The sequence below is a fragment of the Corvus hawaiiensis genome, chromosome 5 (genome assembly GCF_020740725.1).
Source record: "Corvus hawaiiensis isolate bCorHaw1 chromosome 5, bCorHaw1.pri.cur, whole genome shotgun sequence".
NCBI classification, from domain to species: Eukaryota; Metazoa; Chordata; class Aves; order Passeriformes; family Corvidae; genus Corvus; species Corvus hawaiiensis.
The window spans coordinates 25,848,351-25,871,307 of NC_063217.1; the positions used below are offsets into that span (position 1 = coordinate 25,848,351).

At 39.8% G+C, this 22,957-nt stretch overlaps 1 protein-coding gene across 4 annotated transcripts; it reads right to left on the reverse strand.

Annotated features, from left to right (window-relative positions):
• Positions 1-1,649: 1,649 nt before the first annotated feature.
• On the reverse strand, positions 1,650-9,359 carry GNPDA2 (glucosamine-6-phosphate deaminase 2). Of its 4 annotated transcripts, XM_048302854.1 has the most exons (7): positions 9,208-9,347; positions 7,648-7,811; positions 7,238-7,339; positions 6,586-6,768; positions 6,087-6,271; positions 5,819-5,993; positions 1,650-2,666 (listed from the first exon to the last, which is right to left on the reverse strand). In XM_048302854.1, the coding sequence occupies exons 2-7, from the start codon at positions 7,769-7,771 to the stop codon at positions 2,608-2,610; spliced, it is 828 nt and encodes a 275-aa protein (XP_048158811.1). In that variant the 5' UTR covers positions 7,772-7,811; positions 9,208-9,347; the 3' UTR covers positions 1,650-2,607. The 4 variants fall into 4 exon arrangements, with proteins under 4 accessions (XP_048158811.1, XP_048158809.1, XP_048158812.1 ...); XM_048302852.1 differs by having other exon boundaries at positions 5,819-6,271; positions 9,208-9,359; XM_048302855.1 differs by lacking the exon at positions 7,238-7,339 and having other exon boundaries at positions 9,208-9,350.
• Positions 9,360-22,957: the final 13,598 nt, after the last annotated feature.

Sequence of the window (22,957 nt, forward strand, 5' to 3'; positions counted from 1 at the left end):
AGAAAGCACTGGTTCTGTCCTGAGGAATAAGGCAGAAGCTAAAGGTAAGCTAGAGGGTATCCAAACAGTAAATAATATCCTTACTGACTGACACATCAAGTATATGTTACCTACTTGTATGAGTTACATAGATGGATAAAGCTGCCTTGAGAATCTGTTTTAGCCTTACTATAGTCACCTGAGGCAGAAAAAAAGTACAAATTTTAGTCTTAATTCTGAGAGGACTTGTACATACATCAGTTTTGAGAACAAGGACTTTAAATGAACTGGTTAGTACTCTTACAGTACATGAAATATTAGAATCAGGTACTTTTTGTCAAACACTAGTCACTTTTTCTTTTCCCCCTTTCCTTTGAAAATACATTAAAATTTTACTGAGAAAAAGAATAAAATAGTAATGTTGATGTGCTAGGCTAACTTAGAATTTACTCTTAAGACCTACTGAACTTGAAAATGCTTGCTTTGCCATTACTGCAGAGTAACAGGTTAAACTTTATGCAACTTAAAGGATTTACTTGCTCTTAGTAGTTAAAAGTTTGGAAGGTACTCTCCTGAAGAACTGGTATTTCATAAAATGGTTGGAAGTATCTTCAAGAGTGGAATAATGGAAACAGTGTGGTAGTACTTAAAAAAATTACATCCTATAGCACTCATAATTTAAAAAAAATAGTTTAACAAGAGAAACAAGCTGGAGAACAGCCAAAAACAGTTCATGAAAAGAGGCAGAAACAGTCCCAGATGCACTCAAGGTGGATACTCAAGTATTTTAAGTGGCCTGTGTTTCACAGAAGGTCCAGTAGTTTAAAAGGGAGAAAAGACACTAATTCTGTGGACTCGCATGTCTTGAGAACACAAAGGGCTTTGTAGGTAAGGTTGCCAAGCAAGGCATGACTGGAATGTGTAGTGGAATAAAGAATATTGCTTCCTCAATAGAATTCTCCATTTTGCCACAAGAAGGATGATGATCATTAAGATAAAAACATGATTCAATTCCTTTAATAGTAACCTAAATTCATGACTACTTTTAGTTTCATGCTTTTTGTAATATAATTGTTTATAAACTTGCTTAGCTGTAAAGGGTAAGAATGGCAAACCTAACACTGCATTTTGAGTCATACACTACCTGTAACAGCATTCTCCTGCAAGGCAGTCTTTTCAACTTTTTTCCCCCTACAATGTTGCATTATGCTTCAAAAATACAGATGCATAAACAGCCTTAAAGCTGAAAGCCTGTTTTAAGTGTGTGGATGTTCACTGTACTATTGAGAATTGAAACACCAGGCCTGGCTTCCTACACTGCTATAGACAGACTCTTCCATGCTTTTGTACTCTCACAGAAGCAGAGAACAGTCCCAATTTGAAAGGACCCTGTAAGACTATTTATGGGAAGGGTGAGCCTAGATGCGACTCTCAGGAGATAATGTGATTTGTAAAAAAAGACTACATGCCTGTCATTTAGGTGAAAAGCTAAATTGTTGAAGTTACACTTGGGCTGTACTTTCTTGCAGTGAGTATTTTACACAAGGGCTTTCCCAAAAAAAGTCTTCTTCAGTAAACTCTCACCTTCCTCTTTCGGTGCCTACTCACTCCCTGAAATTCTGACGTATTTACTCTTGACAATTTTTATTAGAAATGAAACAATTTTGAAATTAAGATATTTATATTTAAGTTTTACTTATACTCAAAGTAGGAAATAACATTCCTTGTAACAGCTCAATGTTTATAATGATACAATGAAAAAGTGATTAACAGTTGGCTTTAAATGATCATTTGCAGACATGATAGTCCTGTAAATTAACCTCTTTTCAGGCATTTAATTGTAATATCAGTTATATAATTGAATAGGTACCTCCAGGAAGGAACATTGACATTTTTCCATATGTATAAAGCTTGATTACCAAAAATATAAAAATCCTAAAGTAATTTGAAATACATGAGAGGAAAAAGTGCTATGGTAGAAGTTTAGTATGGAGCAAGTTGTAACTTTCAAGAATTTGGTGCATTTTTAGGCACTGTTTTTGTGTTTTCATTTGCCTGGACTATACAGCAGGACTTGAGATGCCCAAAAACTGCTTAAGACAAATTTAAGGCAACCAAGTGCAAAAGCTCAGTGTACATTAGATATATGTAAACAGAACATTTCACAGTAGAAATTGTACAACTATTACAAGTCCATAGTATTAACAAAGGCCAAAACCATTCTGCCTAGAGACACAAATGCAAAATGTAGTTACACTAACCAAGCCAAAAATTAAAAATTCTGGGAAATGAAGTGTCATCATCTCTAACACGAGGCAGATGCATTACATTGCTCTGCTAGAGTAAGTGCTCTGCTTTTCCCCTCTCTACATAACATGCAGTCTCTCCCAAGTTGTTCTGTTCCATTTAGTGATGTACCAGCCAACAGCAGAGCTCCAAATGTTAAAGCAAAATGCACAACACAGCAAACAGATGGAATGTGAATGTACAGATATTGGACCTTTTTAAAAATACAGTACCTAGGATTTCCCATTTTAAACAGTTTTCAGCATATTGCATAGCAGTGAACTCATCTGCTACCTAAAACTGTTGCTGCTGACCCACATGGAGTTCCTCTTCGATCTTCTTTCAGTTTTCTTTCATACTGTACAGTGGGTCCACAAGCTTATTGTGCACATGCATTAAACCTTGGGGGGAAAGCAACAATGCCAGCTTTACATTAGTTATACTTTGTTAACATGTCCTTCTATCCATAATTTTATTTGGAGTTTATTTCAAAGTATACATTTTAAATAGTTCACTGAAGAGAACAACAATGGCTATTTAAAGTAGTTCAAAATCAGAGACAGCAGATATATTCCTGTATCACTTGCATACTAATGACATACTCAGTATCAGCTGAGGAGGGACAAGACAGTTCTCTGATAACAGACCCATAAAGCACATCTGGAATACTTCCAAATGAACTGAATACATCTTTTTTTTGTGTATTTAAAACTGCGTAACAGCAACGTAATTCCCTCACACCACAATTTGCCGTAAGAATCAGATGCACACATAGTGAGACTTCCACAGCTTGAGTTCTTTTGCAATGTTCTAGCATTCTGGTAATACTATCATTATAATAATCATGTACTTGTGGTCCTAGACAGCAAAATCAAATTAAATTATCCAGACTCTTAATGCAGACCCAATTTCAGCAGTTCAACTGTTTTCTGTTCTAGCTGGACATTTTTTTTGTCATATACAAGTCCTCCATAGCTATGATTAAGGGGGTTGGTTTTTTTTCCTCTTCAACTCCTTTAATTCTGGAAAATGCTGAAGTGCAATGAATAAAAAAGATGCTTCCCTCTTAAGTTTGCTATAACTTAGTAAAAATGTTACCTACATCTAGGTATGTATGACATTGGATCACAGGCAGGTTTTTAACCTCATTTCACCTTAAGGACTAATAACAGTAATGATCAGTGTTCACAATCTGCAAAGTAAAAGTCCACTTTAGCATTGAACTAAAGATTCAACTTCTAAAATTAAAATATGTAACATTAATTTTCTTAAAAACCAAGAAAGAAATCTCGCAGTACTGCGTATTTTAGTGATTATCTGTGGCCAAGAATCAAATACCTTTGCTACATGATGCAGCTGGTGGCAACCTTAGTGTCACTGCAGCAACGTGAAATTTGAGTAACTATACAATCTAAGGTCATTGCTGTAGGTGACCACAAAAAAAGGCATCTTAGCAGCATCTATTAATAATCACTATGTGATTATTTAATATAAAATACAGATGTTAGATCAAGTCTAATACTTTTCAGTGTAACAGTGACAAAAACTTAAGTATATATTTGACATAAAAGTCATTTGTCCAGAAAGAGTAACAGCTGCTTACACTGCTCAGACTAGAAACATGTTTTGAGCTTTAGAACATTTAACTTCCTACCAGTATTTTCCTCTTCTAAAAAGGGGAAATGAAAAGAAAATAACTACCCACTTCTTAGATGCATGAAAAATGGTTACAAAGTATTGCTTCTGCCATACTTCATGAAGAATATTTAAATGGTGTTAGTGAAAGTGTTACAGGAAAAACAGTGAGAAACAAATTATTTTTTTAAAGGAATGCACCAGACTTCATAGATGCCAAAACAATTATTTCAAAGGAAAGTCCCACTGTATATTCAAGTATGCTGTGAATAAACAGATTTCTGCATACAGTTTTAAGAGGAGCATGCATATGGAAAAAAACTATCCTGAACTAACTTATCCACAGACAAATTAGTAAATTCAAAATTCATCTTCTGTTTCATTCTTCAAGAAAGGTATTTTCATTTTTACAGTAAAACCATAAGTACACTTGATAATTTTAATCTATAATAAATACGTTTTCAGAAAGTTAGAAAAAAATTGAATAGGTTGATCTGTTTACCAGCCAGTGTGGTACTTGATTATAAAACAAAAATATTGCAGTTTCATATTGAAATTTTTAAGTGGTGAAAAATCCCTGTAAATCATTACCACAAACAGCAGTATTAAGAACTACCTAGCTTCCCTAAGAAGTCTAACCTGAAGATCAAGATTCAGAAAAAATTCCAAATTTGACCCACACTGATTTCTTCTCCATCTTACAAGGGGAAAAAATATCACTGATTTGAGAGTAGGTAAAATTAAGCAAGTTTAAAGTAAATTATCTTTTAAAAAATTCTATTGCTGTGTATTACAGTGACACAATAGCACACATTCATGAATTGTAGCCCTTGATGTTTTTAAAGCAATGTTCAGTGTCATTCATTCCTAGTGATTCTACATTAGGTTTGTATTTACCAAGCAAAGCCTCTGCTTATATAAAATACAGGATAATGTTTAAAACTTATCCAAGCAGTCAGAGAAGTTTATCTTTGAAAACAACAGTAAGTATTCTCGAGCAGTGTGATACATGCAAAGATTAACCCTCCCTCCTATCCCACAAATACATAGCAGAGAACAGCACACTGAAAAATCCAAAATTACCAAGTTGGCCACAAGAGGTATCAGGGTAAAAACCACAGAAATGTCCAAAGTGTAATCTAATACATGTATGAGCACTGGTGATATAATGCTCTAAAAAAGAATTCAATAAATTACAATCTTGATCTCTGATACCTCAGCTACTACAGGTACCCAGGCTAGTGAGAAAGACGACTGAGTCACACAATTGCATGTGCTGTGCTAATACAGTAAGGAGGAAATTACTTTTCTCAGCTTCTACACTCTCAGTGAAACAGATTCAGCATAGGAAGTCTCAATTACTATCAAACATCCTGACTTACTTTAAGTTTGCCCCAATATATCTACTATAAATACGAAAAACACAGTAAAAGGGTGAAATGTTTTCAAAGTCAGTATAGATTGTTATGCTAATTGCACCTGAAAAATGTCCTCAGGTGGCTTCAAAGTCTGTATCACAGTTTACTAGACATCACATTACATCACATAGCAAAAGCAGCATGGAAATGTATCAGGATTAATAAATGTATTGAGTTTTCTTTAAGTGAAACTTTCTAGTATACTTAAGAACTGCAATCTGGAACACCAGATTGCTGCAGTTTGAAATTAAAGATTACCAAACTATAGTTTAAAACTAGGAGCAAAGGAAATACTCTTCCCAAGTAGATTTGTCTGGAATGTAGGTAGCACAAATTATGCCTCCTGGCAATTTTCCAAACACAAGAAATAAGTTAATATTTAATATTTTGGCTATATAACATTATACATTAGTGACTGCAGAAGGCTCAAACTTAAATCAATGTAATTTCAAAGCTGTTGGTTTTGCGTAAACACATGTAACCTCTGATTCAGTGCTCACCTTTAAAGTACTTCACAGTTTTAACTCTTAGTTCTAAAGTAGCATCTTCATCACACACAAAGATAGTGCGAGGGTGTTGCTGGAAAGCAGAAACTGTCCACATATGATTCACTCCTTCTTCAATTGCTTTGTACAGCGCAAAAGCCTTATGCGCACCTGTTATAAGAATCATCACCTGCAAAACAAAGGTCTCTTTACTTTCAATCCCAGTAGCAATACTAACTAATCTTGAAAACACACATGCAACTAGAACTAAATGAGTTCTTACTTCTCTAGCATCCATCACTGTACCCACACCAACTGTTAGCGCCATAGTTGGTACTTTAGATAAGTCTCCATCAAAGTATTTAGCATTTGCCAAAATGGTGTCCATTGCTAAAGTCTTTAATCTTGTTCTTGAAGACAAACTTGATCCGGGTTCATTGAATGCAATGTGGCCATCTGGACCAATGCCTTTTCAAAGTTAAAAAAAATAAATCATTCCAGGCCTGAGAATCAACACATATCCTCAAACATTATAAATGAATAAAAAAGGACTCATCCTTTCCTTTTGGTTCCCCATTTTCAATAAAAACTTACTTAAATCATTAGAAACTTGGACACCAACCATTCTGTTTTGGTATTTTTACTGATTCTTTGTTAGTTACAGAACTTTGTTACACAATAATTGAAAAAATCTTTGAGTTTTAGTCAAGTTATGAAAATGGTGATTAAAGAATTGGTTTACATGCTTGAATTGTAACTAACCATAGAGCATTTCCTCATACCTCCAACAAACAGATCAATCCCCCCTGCTTCTTCTATTTTCTTTTCAAATGCATCACATTCCGCCTGCAAGTCTGGTGCGTTCCCATCAAGGATATGGGCATTATTCGGATCTATGTCAATATGCTTAAAGAAATTATTCCACATATAGGAGTGATAGCTCTCTGGATGATTTCTGGGAAGCCCTGAAATCATTTAGCGTGAAATTACCACATGACAAGATTTAACCAAACAGCCTTAATTCTAGTCTGTATGTAACTGGTGTAAGGCATGCAAGGCAAACCTGAGCAAATAAAGCAAGATTTGAAACTATGTCAAGAACGAAGGTTTCCTGTTGGCATGTACAAGGTAATTGGTTTACATTCCCTTCACATACATCTTAACACAGACTGTAAAGCCTTCAATAGAAATGCAGTCACAATATTACATGACAATATAATGTCTACAGAAGTATTGTGAAACACTGAATTTAGACCAGTGTTTATTTTTGCATTTTTGTAGATAAAGAAATAGAGAAAAATGCTTGGACAGCAGTCTAATATAGAAGTACAAACATAGTAGACTAAACTGGTGCTTTGACAAAGTATTTAACAGTTTTTATAAGGAGAACAAAAGAAAAAGTACAGTGTGTTCTCAAATAATAGCACATCTTACCTACATACTCATCCATGTTGAAAGTCTTTACATATTTGAAAGAGAGATCTCCATTTTTGTGATATTCTATCAGCTTTTTGTAGCATCCCAAAGGTGTACTCCCTGTTAAATAAAGTTTTTCTACTGTTCTGTGTATCTGCACAACATTTTGGTGTATTTAAATGCATTCACAGTCAAATTTTGCTACAATGCTTTTCAACATACAAGCAATCTGTTGTTTCTCATTTAGTATTTATCAGTTTCTCAAACTACCACAACTTTTCACAGAAATCAAATCCATATTTAAAAATGAAAAATTTAGAACATTACCAAAAATAATACTTATGGTTTTTTAATTACTGTATCTGCTAGCAGTGATACAAACATTGTTCTAGGCTTATTTATTTACAAAGACTTTGAATAAAACTTGCCTGTTGGTAGACCAAGCGTGAAATATCTTCCTTGACTCGGCTTGAACTGGATAATACGATTACAGATGTATTTGGCTGCCCATTCACTAGCCTGATCATAATCTTCAAGAATTACTAGCCTCATTGTGGCAGTGAGGAACTTGTATGATAAAATAAACTTAAACCTGGAGAAAATGTTGAAGTTTTAAAAATAAGAACCACAAGAGTAGTTGTAAAACTCTTAGATTAGAGAGGAGATAAAAAATCATCTTTCATACTGATGACTTGCATTAGCATACCACACTCTTGCAGTTCTAGTTCAAGTTGGACAATCAAAAGAAAAGCCACAGAATCCAAATGATCGATTACAGTCAAAATATTTATTAAAATCCACAAACTAATTTAAAGCAATTTATAAGAAAAAGCTAAAACAAGATGAGAACAAGCCATTTTAAACTTCAGTATTTTGGTCAAGTGTTACCATTATAAAAGAGGAAATACTCAAATACCAAGATTAATTCCTGTTTCTTATGACCAGCTGAATGCCTAAAACTTCCAAAACAAGACCCAGAGTAATCCCATGTTTCTATAGTCAAAATACCTAACTGGGACTAAATAATTAAGACTCCTTTCACTCCCATTCTAGCTCCTTAACAACGCTTCAGTAACTTTATTAATCTGCAAAAAGAAATGTTAAATCGTTAGAGATATTTGAAATGTTTGCAATTCACAGAAAAAAATACTCATGAGGTCACGTTTTTTCTTTGTCACATAACTTTAAACAGAAATTTAAAGGACTTTATTTTGAGTGCAACTGTATCAACTTTTACGATTAATATCCAGAAAATAAGCTTGGTTGCTAGAAGTATAAAAGCATCTCCTGCATATAAGTGAAACTCTTTTTTCCACGAGTTTCTGTTTAACAAAGTCAGGTAATTACCCGAAAGACTGAGGCTCTTTCACCAGTTTGTGATGTGTTAGTCTTCTGTTCCCAGGTGTGGGTGTGCTCGGCATTAGCCAGAACACAACAGCTGCCAGAAGCCTAGGGCCAACTATGTACACGCTACTCTTAGCTGACCCAGTGATTTTAAAACAAATGTGAATTAAAGTACTTTAAGAAGGTACCATGTTTGTCCCACTAAACAAGGAAGAAAGTGATCATCACCGTGTGCTGCCTCTGCCGCTTCCTCTCCCTGGACAGCTGAGCCGTGACAAGTCACACTCACCTTTGCCGAGGAAACGCTATTCCACAGACACCCAAAGGAGTTAACACACATCCCCGAGGAGGAAAAGCAGGCCAGCAGGAATAGACTCCGCGGCTTTAGGGCGGCCTCTCAAAATCCCAGCAATTTTACGTGGGAACACGGGGAGCAGGAACCCGCGGACAGCACCAGAACCACCGCGGATTTTGGCTAAGGCCACTTATTTTTTGGTTTTGTTTGGCGATGGGGGGGAGAAGATAAACCTACACTGGTAGAGGATGAGACCTGCAGCCGAAACGCCGCCGGCACAGCAGCCCCGGGCCCTGCGGCCTCCCCTGCCCCCGCCCGCGGGCACCCGCACCTGCCCGGCCCCGCTCACCCGGCACAGCCCGCGGCGGCCACGAGCGGCACCAGGACGAGGAGGAGGAAGATGAAGAAGAAGAGGAAGAGGAGGAGGACGGGGACCGCCGCCCGCCCCGCAGCTCCCGCCCCGCCGCCTCCAGCGGAACGCGGCGCGCGACCCGGAAGCGGCAGGCGAGGACGGGAAATGGGCTCCTCTTCCCCCTCCGTTTCCGGGCGCCTGCGGGCGGGAGCGCGGGAGCGCTCGTCCGACTCCAGCCGAGGAGCCCGGGAGCTGCCGGGGCTCGGGGCGCTCCAGCCTGCAGCACGGCTGTGCACAACCTCTTCTTGGAGCCTCCCTGCTGCGGAGCACTCTGAGATCTTAATGGGAAAAGGTTCCCCTATAACTTAAATATTTACGTGATGCAGCTACGAAAGAAGCTGTGCGTAGTTGCTGGAAAAAATTAATGAGGTGAAGCAGCAACGTCTTGGTGAATCACAAGCTGACCATAAACCGGCAGTGCCCGGGCGGCCAGGAGGGCCAGTGGAAGCCAGGGGATGCATGGGGAACAGTGTGGCCAGCAGGTCGAGGGAGGTGATGCCACCCCTCTGCTGAGCCCTGGTGAGGCCGCTTCTGGGGTGCTGTGTCCAGCTCTGGCCTCCTCAGTGCAAGAAAGGCAAGGAGCTACTGGAGAGGGTCCAGCAGAGGCCACAAAGGATGAGGGGTCTGGAGCATCTCTCTTATGAAGAGAGACTGCAGCAGCTGGGCCTGTTTAGTCTCTGGAAGAGAAGACTGGGAGTGGGTCTCATCAATGCATATCAATATCTCAAAGGCAGGTGTCAGAGGATGGTGCCAGATCCTCTTTGGTGGTGCCCAGCAGAAGGACAAACAGTAACAGCCATCAACTAAAACAAGAAATTCCACCTTGAGCTAAAGAACTTTACCTTGAGGATGACAGAGCACTGGAACAGGCTGCCCAGGGAGGTCATGAAGTTTCCCCTCTCTGGAGACCAAAAACCCACCTGGACACATTTCTGTGTCACCTGCTCAAGGTGACCCTTGCCTCGGCAGGGGGGTTGGACCAGATGATCTCCAGAGGTCCCTTCCAACCCTAACAATTCTGTGGCTCTGTGATTCTCTTTTTGCTTTAAAAGCAGTCAAGTAATTCCATAGCCTTAGCTAAGCTATAATTAAACAGATGTGTAATAGAAGACCAGGATCAATCTGTTTACTGGGCAGAAGTGTAATTGTCTGAAGAAAAACATGATTGAAGGGTAGAAGAAGGGAAGCTAATAAAGTAGACTCTATTTCAAAAAAAAAGAAAAAAGAGAAGAAATATGGGGTCCTACATGAGCATAATGATACATTTTTTTGGCAAGACTGAGATTCGCTCAGTTTATTAGAGCATGATGCTAATAATGCCAGTGTTTTAATGTGGATTTGATCCCCATACAGTTCATTCACTTAAGATCCATCCTTGTGGGTCCCTTCCAACTCAGTATACGCTGTGATTCTGCAAGCCTGTCTAGCAAGCTTTAGAAAGATTGAGAAATACTTTGCCAAGGGCATGAAAGGTGTGTTTGCAAGCTTGAGGGGAAAAATATGTCCTTCTGAGTTCTCTGGGGCTTAGCAGGCAACTGATAAAAATACCTTTTGTTTCAAAACCCACCTTTCATTTGAATTTAACTTTCTAATATAAACAATTTTAATTCATGCATGTTCTTCTGATAAAGTCTTTATCTCAGAAATTTTACCAGGTCCTAAAGAATAGTGTTTTGCACAATTTCTTGAGTAATGCTCTGAGCCTCTGCTGCTCTCATTGTTTCAGAGTATACTTGCAGTGGAAGTGATTTTCAGATTCTATGTAACAATCTAAGTTTTACCTCTAGATTTCAATTCTGGTTTTTTCCTACCTCTGTGGATCATGTGTAACACCTCAGTGGTAAACTACTTCTGCATACAGCAGACTAGTTAACACATTTCTTTGGTATTACTATACACCTGAGTACTTACAGGCCTGAAATCACACCCCTCCCCCAAAGGCTCTGTTGATTTCCACGATTTGAAAATCCTTTTTTTTGTCACTACATAAAAACTCTTAAAATTCAGGTAACAGGCTCCCCCTTGTTGCCTATTCTCCTGGAGGTCTGAGAATATGTGATGTACTGTTCTACACCCAGTGGAACTTGTCCTTTTTCCTACTGCCTCTAAATTTGAAATAGCAGCTTGTCTGTTGCCTTTTAGCAAACTTGACAATGTTATCAACTGCTTCTATTAGAGAAATTCCCTGTCTTTTGTAAACACATTCAGTTCTTATTCCCATTGTTATTATGCTAATATCTAGGATGTGATTTTCCAAGTCATTCTTCAGATTTTCCTTTCTAATCAGTAGCAGATGAAAAATGCTCTATGTGCACTGAATGTTGTTGCTAACGATTGCTAATTAAGATGCTGCTAAAAAAAACCCAAGTTAGTTCCTTATTACATTTCATTGAGTAGCATAAATAGAGATTTCAAACTCTCACAGTTATAATATTTATTATCAGTATCTGTTGCTTTTGGAAACAGTCTTTCTGTAATATTTTTTTTTCTTTTGTTGTTTAAATGGCCCTTTCTTTTAAGTATTAATTAATTTACTCGTGGTGATCTGATTTGTATACATCTACTATGACCAGATGGCTTTTGTGCTGCTTTTTTTAAACCTGTGTTTAAGTGACTGAATTTATACTGGATGTACTTCAATAGTACCCAAACTACATAGAGTTTTATCTGAGGAGGACCACCTCAATTTCAGGTGAATCCAGACTTTTAGCAAGGTAGCTGTTCCTTTAGATTCCCTCTGATTTAGTTGGAAGAACAAAGGATCCTGGACAAAGCTGGGACCTTTCCTATGAAGGAAAATTACTCAAATGGGCGTTGACATGCAAGAAAGACTCTGAGAACAAAACAAAAAGGTTGCAATGAAAATACTTGCCAAGGCTTTAAATGTAGAGATTGAGAAACAAGGAATTGATGAAAAGACTTTAAGAAAAAGACTCATGCTTATTACCTTGCTGAATTGAACACTTTTATTGAGTCTGGCTGAGGTGGAGTAATTTTCCCATAGCATCTCTCGCAGTGCTATGCTTTGCATTGGTGGCTAGAAAGGTGTCAATAACAAACACTCCAGTGTTTTGGCTGCTGCTGAGTAGCCCTCCACACCATCAAGGCTGTCTCTCCAGCATTCCCCCTGGCCAGGAGGCTGGGAGTGGGCAAGATCTTGGGAGGGGACACAGCCAGGACAGCTGACCCACTGACCAAAGGATATTCTGTAAGATACCTGCTCAGATACAACATCTAAGAGAAGGTTGGAGAGGGAAGGGGGTGGGGCGGAGAGAGCCAGGCATTTGTTATCATGGTGTTTGTCTTCCAAAGCAACTGGTACACACACTGAAGCTTCCTGGGAAATAGCTGGACATCGCCTGCTGATGGGAAGTAGAGAATAAATCTTGTGTTTTCATTCGCTTCCATGTCCTGCCTTTTCTTTATCAAACCGCCTTTATCTTGATCCATGAGGTTTTTTTGTCCGTCTTATTTTTTTCCCACACTCTCCTCCTGAGGAGGGGAGTGATAGAATGGCTTGGTCAGCACCCGGCGTCCAGCCAGGGTCGACCACCACAGTTCTGCTGTGTAACACCTGTGCAGTCAAGAATAAGGATACAAAATAACATAGCAGCTGAAGCCTTTTAGAGGGTGATAACTGTGGGGAGACCGGGAAAAACTGCTGTGAAGATTTTTTTTTTTTCCTAATTTTCAGAATTCTGAAAGAATGTGAAAACAGTGGTTGTTAAGCCTGGTACTTCATTTAATGCCACAGGGTCAATAGCCTGCTGTTTTCCTGCCATTAAGGCAGACTGAATTTCTGGTAACTTCATTTGTCTTCTGGACATAAGCCTGAGGGGACCAAATCCACTTGGCAGCTTTGCTTATTTCTCACAACGACTGAAGGTAGTTTGACATGTGCATTGCATCCCTGTACTTGTCACAGCTTTCTTCAAAACTTCCCTGGTTAGATCTCACCGTGTTTCTATGAGCTGGGGGGTACATGGCATGTGATGTCTTTTGGGTTTATTGTTTGCAACAATCCCAGTGGAACCATTTTTCAGTGAAATAGGAAACATTAGATTCTGTGATGCCAGGACTGTGTCACCAGAGACACAAGTGAAGCATCTGTCTAATATTTAGCACCATCTTAATTTTCATAGGCGAGGCTTTGAGTCAGTTTGTGAAGCTCTATGTAGTAACAGGTAAGTACCCTATGCTTTTGTTTTCCATTTTTGTTCTTGAAAAGTGTCGGTGCTACCTCCATGGATTCTGGTGGAGTCTGTACCAAAGCAGTCACTCAGTACCAACTGGTTATGAACATAACAGTTGGTCACTACAGAGTAAACAATAAAGGTGATGAGGAGAGTATTTATCATCAGCCTGTTACCTTTTTGCTGGTGAACTCTTCTTTGGAGTAGGGGTTCAGTGTGGGAGTTTGCTACTTGCTCCTACTTCATTTTGCCATGTAGAGAGATCTGATGCTGATTATTTTCCTGTGCTCCTGAAGTGCCAGGATATTTCTCCACAAGTCTCTCTGCCAGAAAAAGCAGGCAGGGGTGCCTGCTACACTCCCTCCAGATCAGATCTTTCCCTTTTACTGATGTGTCAGCTGCCTCATAGGTATGGGTGCATGAACGGGTTGGCTGTGCCCCTGCAGTATGGAACATTCTTGATGTATGCAGGGGTGTTGAGAGAAATTGCTGATGATGCTCTCAGCTGCTGTTAAAGCCTGCTCCTTTCAGAGTACATAGTTTAGACTGGGCACAGAAATATACAGGATGTGTTAAATACTCCATGCTATTCCAGCCACCCAGATGGAAAATAGGTTCCCTGGTTTTGCAGCCAGGCCATTCTATGCCAGTCAGCTGAGTGCTTAGGCGTGTTTCTGGGTGTATGTTATTTATGAGTATCAAGAAACTTTGTGAGTCCTTAGTGCTCATGAAAATACTCTCATTTGACTGTGTTTGTGCAAAAGTAAACTAGGATTTAAAGTTTCATGCTAGGTATTCGAAGATGATGGGAGCTAACCAGAGAAGTCATAGTAAATGTTTTTTTATTAATACTTGAAAAGAAAATCATGTTGCATCCCATTTAAGATTGTTGCTTTTTTTGTCCAATGGACTTTGCCTTTTGCATTATGGTTTGTTTTTTGTTTTTTGTTTTTTTGTTTTGTTTTGGTTTGGTTTGGTTTTTTGTTTTATTTTGTTTTTTTTTTTTTTTAGAAAAGCTTGGAGAGATCAGAATTATAAAACATATTCAAGAAATGTAATTTGGACCTATTATCAGTGTATTGAGTAAACGTTTCAAACAGCAGCTCTGGGGGGTTTTTTAGCCTTTTTTGCTCCCCAGGTGCCTCTGTTCGGGCAGGGTGAGTGCTGGGGCTGCGCCGGCCGGGGCGGTGGCGCGGCGCGGCCGCCAGGTGCCAGCAGCGGCCCGCGCAGCGCCCGGAGAGCCCCGGAATTCCTCGTGTTCCTCGGCCCGACCGCCGCCTCTCTGCGTTCCAACAGCTGGCATCGAACACAAAGAATCACCTTCAGACTCCTTGAAACATAAATAAATTAGTATCCATAGCTATATCAAAGACTCCAGTAAAGTGGGATTCATATATTGGTTTTTTACAGCTAATTTCTTTCAATACATAGAAATTTATTTTTTGAAATTCTGCTGGTGTCCTCTGCCTTGGGGGCCATGCTCTCTGTCTAGGCTGGGGCATGGCTTGAGCAGATCAGATGGGTGTTTATCTGGCCTCACTTGGTATTTTCTGTGTTACCGTTTTAACTAGAGACTTTTCCAGTCTACTCACACTTATCTGCAGCAGCCCACTATCAAGCAGAGCTTAGAAAACGGTTATTGCACAGTGCAGCTGCTGAAGTGTGGGTTCTGCCTGGTTCACTGTTTCCTGAAATGGAAGATAATGGTTCTTGCCCAACCTGGGGGCGTTACAAAAGAGCTGAGAAAATAGAGAAGGCTTAAACAAATTCTTCTCCCAGGAGAATTCCTTTTTTTGTAATCTCTACAAACAAGAGCAGCTGCCTGTCACCAGAGGGTGGGCTGTTCTCTGCTGACTGACAATTTGAGGTTGTGTATGCACCTGTTTCAGAGACAAAACAGCTGATCTCCAGGTGACTCCCATTACAAACCCTTTTTCTCTCTTAGTGTATAATTGACTGCTTTTTTGGTGGGATTTTTGTGCTCTTATGATGACTTAGGAATCTCCTATGGGAATGCAGGTGTGTTGCTGTTCCCACCCATTCTACCCCTATCCTGGGACCAATCAAAACTTACCTCATACTTTGTCACTGGAAAGCACTCATCGTTCTCATAAACTTGTTAGTGTAATTTTGAACTTTGAGAGAGATAAATTGTAACAAAGTTAAATATTCCCTTTAGAAATTGATTTGTCTTAAAACTACTTTGGCTTTTGACAGTCATGATAAAACGTGGGATGAGAGACTATTTGGACATGATAACGCCTCCAGAAAGTATATTTTATTGTACCAAACTAATGGTTTGGCATGTATGTCATATATATACATATATGTGTGTGTGTGTAAAATAGTTTGTTATTTTATTTGACTTGTCAGATCTCTGTTGCCAAGAGAGGGTGGTGATCAGCAGCAGAGGAGGTGAAAAACCTGAGATTTGTCCCTGTCTCTCTAACACTGTATCCTGTATTTCTTTAACAAAGTCCTTGTAGTTTCAGGCTTTCCAAATACGTATTTATATTTTTAGATCTAAAAATATACAAAATGCAACCCATTGACTTCAAAACCTATAAAATCTATTCATACTCTACAGGTGGGATAATACTAGCACAGATTTTGAAAAAATGTACGTGTCTTAATTCACCTCAAAGTTAGTGCAGTTTGTGAAAGAAAATACATTTGTGGTTGACATTACCTTTGGGTTTAAATGTTTTTAGCAGGCACTCGGGCAAGCTTGAAACTGTGCCAGGATCTGACTTAGGTAGGCAGAGCAGGCAGAAAGTATCCACCACTCCAGCATCTCCTGCATTTTCCAGGAGCACAGGGGGACAAATCAAATAGTCACAAAGTAGAAAAAGCTGGAAAGCACGGGCAAATATTTAGGATGGCTGCTGTTTGCTGAGCTTTCCTGACACTTGGAGTTGCACCTGCAGACAATTCAACAACAAGAGTAACCTCTCTCCCTGTGGGCATGGATGTCAGTGTGGCACAGGCGATACACCTAACCAGAGCAGGGAGTTAGGGTGCCACTGCTCTTTGGTTAAGGGTTTGCACACAAGGCTTTATGAGTTTGCCTCTCCATGCTCAGTTTGTCATCCTTAAAGATCACACTCTTTCCACCTTCCTCTCATAGTCCTTCCCTGCCGAGGCTTTACAGTGCTTGAAGTCCTTCTCTGGCAGGAAGGATAGGGCCTCTCCTAGACTTGGTTTGAACAATGCAGACAGAAGCTAAAGACAGTTTTCAGTTAATTTGTGTGTTATCAGTGATATGAATGTTTTGGCTGTTAGTGGAAAACGTACTTTGTGCTGAACTCCTTTCAGAAGTTTCAGGTTGGTTGCTGCCTGTGTGTAGTGGGACAACAGCCAGTATGTGGGGAGCTGTTTTCTTCATGCTGTCCTAGCACTCCCCCAGGGTATTTAGATAATGCAGAAAACAGGCTACATATCGCCTCCTGTGGCTTTCCCTAGGGGAGAAGGGGTACTCTGAGAGAGTACAGAATATACTTTGGGAGCTGGGACGACCAGTGTGTTTGTAAAGTGTTTGAAGAACTTGTAGACCCAGGCCTGACTTGTGCTACAGTGTAAGCTGTGGTAAAACTCACTCTGCTATGTTGATCCTGCTCTCCCCTTAGTGGTTTTTACCTTGGAAGGACAGAGGACTCTGCTTGTGGCCATAAGATTGAATAGAAAACAAAGTGGGGCAGGCAGGCTCAGGGAAGACGTGGACATGAGGCAGACAGGACTGTACTGATTATTTGGATAAGCATATTTGTCATTTTCAAAATGTTTTCCTCTTTTCACCTATGCAGAGCAGAGACATGAATTATAAAGGGTGCACATTTGTGAGTGATAATAGCAAAACCTTTCAGAAACATTTCTTGGCATTTGCTTTAAAATTTGATAAATTTTTAAAAAAGGCTTCCAGTACAATTAATCTCTAAATTTTATTAGCTTTATTCCTAGAGTGACTGTCCTCCTGCAATGGCAATGAGCCTGTGTTTCTAATTGCTTGTTGTCTCATCTCCACCTATCTACTTTTTATACCTCTGTTAAGGTTAGAAAGCCTTAATAGGAAATAGAAAAGCGTTTTAATACTTCAATATGTTTGTGATTCCATGAGGCAGATGAAAGTAGGGCTTGCTCTGAATCTGAATGATGGTTGCAAATTGTGATTTTTAGGTAGTGGTCTGATTTGTGGCTGGACCTGTTGGAGCTTGCACATGGCACCTTGGGCTCCTGCACTCTGAAATTCAGTCTCATGCCTGTGTTGTTACAACTGACATCTGTTTCAGTAACCTGCAGCCAATGTTCCCCATGAGCTCCTGTAATTGCTGTTGGCAACTGACACAGCCAGATTATGTCTAGGAGTAGATGCTCCTGCTGATTTCAATTTAGGCAAGGCATGAATCCACAAACGAGAAGCCGCAAACGGTTGGAAGGAGTCAGCTCGTAACTGATTCACTGATGTATGGTAGGGGTGTACTGAGGACAAATCACATGGATGGTTTTTTGCATACAGATGGCTGCTTGCTTAAAGAAGACCTTCTCTGTTCATTCTGGAGATATGTCACATGCTCTTTGACTAAGAATAAGGGACAGTTGCCTCCATCCTTTTAGCTGCTTCTAATTCAAAAACAAGGAGCACCCACAATGCTAAATTCCTCTTCCCGTTGTAGAACATACTAGGCTAGATGAACCTTTGCTTTGATCTATTACAGCTGTTCTTTTATTCTTATAAAATATTTAACTATAAAATTAAAATCTAATTAAAAATAACATTATATAAATATTATATTTTATTATATAGAATTAATATTATTAAAGTTAAAATTTAATCAGAAAATTAAAATTTTCTTGCTTTCAAATTTATCTGCAGATGGGGAACATTCCTGACACAGAAGAAGCCAGGTGAGAAGAACATACTGTTGGTCAATGCCATGGAAAACCATCATAAGCTGGAAATACAAAGAAAATCTGAGAGAACCTAGGAGAAAATTGAAGATGGGCTTGTGGGAGAGAACCACTAGAGAGATACAGAGAAAAAGTATGGTTCTACTGCCTCCAAACAGAGAACCCATCCTACATGAGTTCGATGTCATTTCTGTGCACAGGGGTCCAAAAAAATTTTATATCAGTGTTTAAGTTACATGGTGGCTCCTTACAGGTTTTCAGTCATGCACATGCAATTTATTTGCAAAGCCTTTTACTTGGCTTGGAAATTCCTCTGATGATCCTCCAGTGCATAGAATCCCAAAGATATGTTATGTTGTGCTATTTAAGCATGTAAGTTTAATTTGGACAGTAATTGTGAAGTAAAATTCTGATTCAGAGAAAGGATTGTCAAATCATTTGTAATTTATATTTTCTACCCTACATTTTGAATGTATCCTTATTGTTTTATATGGAAATAAGCAGAAAAAAAAAACCCTAAACAGGGTATTGTTGCTGGGTTTTACCTTTTTTTTTCCTTTCAGCCTAATTATTGTTATGTGGGAAAAATTTGCATTTTTCTCTGTAGTGAAGAGAGAAATTGCTTGTGTGTCTTATTTTTCTGATTTCTTAATTCTGGCACTTGATGACCTGAAATATGTTCCATGAAAGACCATTTTATCTCATAGACTCATAGGATCATTAAGGTTGGAAAAGACCTCTAAGGTCATCAAGTCCAACTATTAACCTGACATTGTCAAGTCCACCATGAAACCATGTCTCTAAGTACCACATCTATGTGTTTTCTGAACACTTTCAGGGATGGTGATTTCACCACTTTCCTGACAAGTGCTTGGAAACCCTTTCAATGAAGAAAATTTTCCTGATACCTAATCTGAACCTGCCCTGGCACAACTTGAGCCTGTATTCTCTTGTCTTACTGCTTTTTACCTGGGAGTAACCTCCTTTCAGTTGTAGAAAGTGATGAGGTCCCCTCTGAGCCTCCTTTTCTCCAAGCTAAACAACCCCTGCTCCCTCAGCAGCTCCTGGTAAGACTTATGTTCCAGAACATTCATCAGGTCCATTGCCCTTCTCTGGATATGCTCCAGCACCTCAATGTCCTTCTTGTAGTGAGGGGCCCAGGACTAAACACAGGGTTCTAGGTGTGCCCTCACCAGTGTCAGGGGCGATTATTGCCCTTGTCCTGCTGGCCACACTATTGCTGATACAGGCCAGGATGCCACTGGCCTTTTTGGCCACCTGGGCACACACTGGCTCATTTTAAGCCAGCTGTTGACCAGCGTCTCCAGGTCCTTTTCTGCTGAGCAGCTTTCCAGCCACTCTTCCCCAAGTCAGTAGTGTTGCAGAGGGCTGTGACCCAAATGCAGGACCGGGAACTTCACTTTGATAAACCTCATACAGTTGGCTTCAGCCCATCAATCCAGCCTGTCCAGATCCCTCCATGGACCCTTCCTACCTTCCTTCCAGCAGATCAACACTCACACCCAAGTTGGTGTCATCTGCAAACTGACTCAGGGTGCCCTTGAGGCCCCCATCCAGATCATCAATAGAGATATTGAACCGGACTGGTGCCAGTACTGAGCCCTGGGGAACACCACTCATGATTGGCTGCCAGCTGGATGTAACTTCATTCACCACCATCTCTGGGCCCGGCCATCCAGACAGTTTTTACCTGGTGAGCAGCACACCTGTCCAAGCCATGAGCAGTTTCTGCAGGCAAATGCTGTGGGAAATGGTGTCAGAGGGTTTGTTAAAGTCCAGGTACACAGCATCTACAGCCTTTTCCTCATCCATTGGGCATGTCACCTTGTCACAGAAGATCAGGTCAGTCAAGCAGAACCTGCCTTTCATGAACTCATGCTGGCTGGACCTGATCCCCCAGTTCTCCTGTATGTGCTGTGTGATCTCCTGTAGCCTCTTACAGCAGTCAGCTGCTGTGTCTTGACAGCTGCATGGAAGGAACTTTTTGAAAACTTCTCAAAATATGTCTTTTTCTTTCCCTCTTCTGTCTAACTCTTCAGCTAGTAAGGTGCTATATCATGTAATATCTATCAAACCAAAGACATTTTATTGATCATCTGAGAGTGCATGGTGTTTTTTGCAACTGAAACACCTCCATCATTTCTTTAGGAGTTTGAAGGCTTCAGGGAGCACATGTTTTTGCATACATGAGCAGAACTTTCTTTGGCATCAGATGTGCAATGTACTACACTGTCAAGAACTAGGATTAAAGGGTTTGCCCTACCATCTGTCAGACTGTCATTTTCAATAAATGCTATGTCACTGTGATATTATTATGGCAGAGATGCTGGCTAAAAGTGGAATGCACACATCATCCTAGGAGGATATTTCTGAAGTAAAGTGTGGCAATAAAAAAAAAGAGTGGATTTTTTTTGCTTGGTTGGTTTGGTTTTTTCACAGCTGTTAGAGAAAAATGGCCAGAACTTAAGAACTTCTGTGGAAGCCAAATATTGGACAGTGAGGAAAACACTTTCTTCTTGACCCAGTTACATATCATACACAATATGTCACAGTCATTTGAGACCATCACACATGGTGTAATTGACCCAAGCTTTGGCCTTTTTTTTTGTGTTTGCCTGTGCTCCTAGCTGGGAAGGCCACAGCCCAGTGAAAAGTCACGTAATCACACACCACTCTTCCTGCTGCTTTGCAGGTAGGAAGGCAAAAGCATTCCAGACACTGTTGCTGGAGGCTTATTTCACATGGGAACTTACTCAGACTCCTTGAAGGTACAGGCAAGTTCATATTGGTGGTTTTTGTCTGTGTTGGAGATGCAGCAGAAATTCTAGGATAAGATCTTTAATTGATAAAGTAATTTTTTTCCCTTGGGAAATATTACAAAGGAAATTACAGAGGCTGCTGGGGGCAGTTCTTCTCAAACTGTCAAGTGATCTGTGCAAGGCAGTTCAGGATTTTCACCAAGACTTGACTTGCTGTGCCCACATTTCTCTGGCTCCCAGTTACACATGTTGTCTGGGATGATCTCTCAGAAATATCCTATGCTCCTTTCTACAGCTGGGTAAAATCACAGCACCTTTATCACAGATAATCACTTTGTCGTGTCTCAAAAGCTAGGTGGGCTTTTCTGTGTGTTAATGCTGGTCTAGAGTCCCTCAGTAACGCAAAATGCAGACAGATGTGTGCCGAGAAAACTGGGCACTTAGGAGATACAGCTTCTGAATGCTGACTTTCTGGCTCCAGCCAGAAAATGCACATCAAGACATTAGAAGGCTGTGCTTGGCAGTTCCTGAGAACCAAGGCAAGAATTCCAGAGATTTGCATGTAGTTCTTCTGAATATAGAGGGTTTTGTTCTCCTAAAATGCTTTTTCTACCTACAAATTTTTGTGCAATCTCAGTGCATGAAAGCTGTGCATTTTTCTTCCAGAGTTTTTTTTAGTCCACTGTTTTCTGCTGCCAGTGCTGGCTTATGTAACATGCAGCATGATAAGGATCTCTTCACAGACAACAGCAACCCAGCCATGAAATCAAAATCTTTTGATCATGTTTAAAGGAAGAGCTTGTTTTTCTTCTTTTGCCATTGTATTGGGCTGTCCTTTCTCTTCTGGTGTCATTGAAGTTAGGCAATCATAAGTATAGTTGCATGATATATGAGATGAAACACTTGTATAGTCACTAATAAAATGACTAAATTGTTGACAGTTCTGCTGCTGTCTCTGCCAATTACCTCATTTCCATTCTAGGAACAAATGTGGACCACTCTGGGCTAAATGAGACATTCTGGAAAACATTGTGGTAGGTCTTTGTGCCAGAAGAACACAGCAGACTGTGAAACACTGCAGGGTTACAGGTGAGCAGCAAGAGGATGGGTACTTGCTGGTACTGCCAGATGCAAAACATGGATCAAGGTTTCCCACTTACGTTTTTGGTCAGGAGAAAAAATTTCAGTATCTGTTGTTTTATTCTAAAATACAGATTAATTACTTCTGGGTGTTTAGTTTTATTTCCAGGGAATATTCAGGGCATGAATAGGCCATAAGTCTATAGGGAATCACCAAGTCATTAAAAAGCACTGGTTTTTAAGAGAGCGTTTAGTCCATTACTCAACTTCAGTTGCAGCCGTATCTTTCCAGGCAGTTTCTTGTCTAGACTGTTTTTTAAAACCTTCTCTGGTGGTTATTTCATAGTCTCCTCCAGTGCTCAATTATCCTTGCTATTGTAATGTCTGTTCTGATGTCTAACCTAAATTTCCAGCTTGTATAATTTGATACAATTACATTTGCTTCTTACGCAAAGGTCGTGGCATCAAGGATTCCTTTTGTCATTGTAGAAGCCTTTCTTCTCTTTGAAGACCACTCTGATGTTTCCTCTCAGTTCTCCCATCCCTAGACAAAACAGTCTACAGTCTTTCAGTCTTGATAGATTTTTTTTCTCCTTGCTTCTGTGTAAGAGAAGAAAACAGCTTGCTTCTCCCGTTTTTCTGGCTAACTGCATGTTCAGAATATTAATCATGTTTCACCTTTTCTGTTCAATAACCATTTGGTATAATTTTCTGAGTGGGTCAGAAACC

Coding starts and splice junctions, on each gene's coding strand:
- GNPDA2 (XM_048302852.1), bottom strand. CDS start 7,771: ATGAGGCTAGTAATTCTTGAAGATTATGATCAGGCTAGTGAATGGGCA. Junction 7,340..7,647: donor CACGCTTGGTCTACCAACAG/GCAAGTTTTATT, acceptor TTTATTTAACAG/GGAGTACACCTTTGGGATGC. Junction 2,667..5,818: donor AACTGTGAAGTACTTTAAAG/GTGAGCACTGAA, acceptor TTTCCCCCCAAG/GTTTAATGCATGTGCACAAT.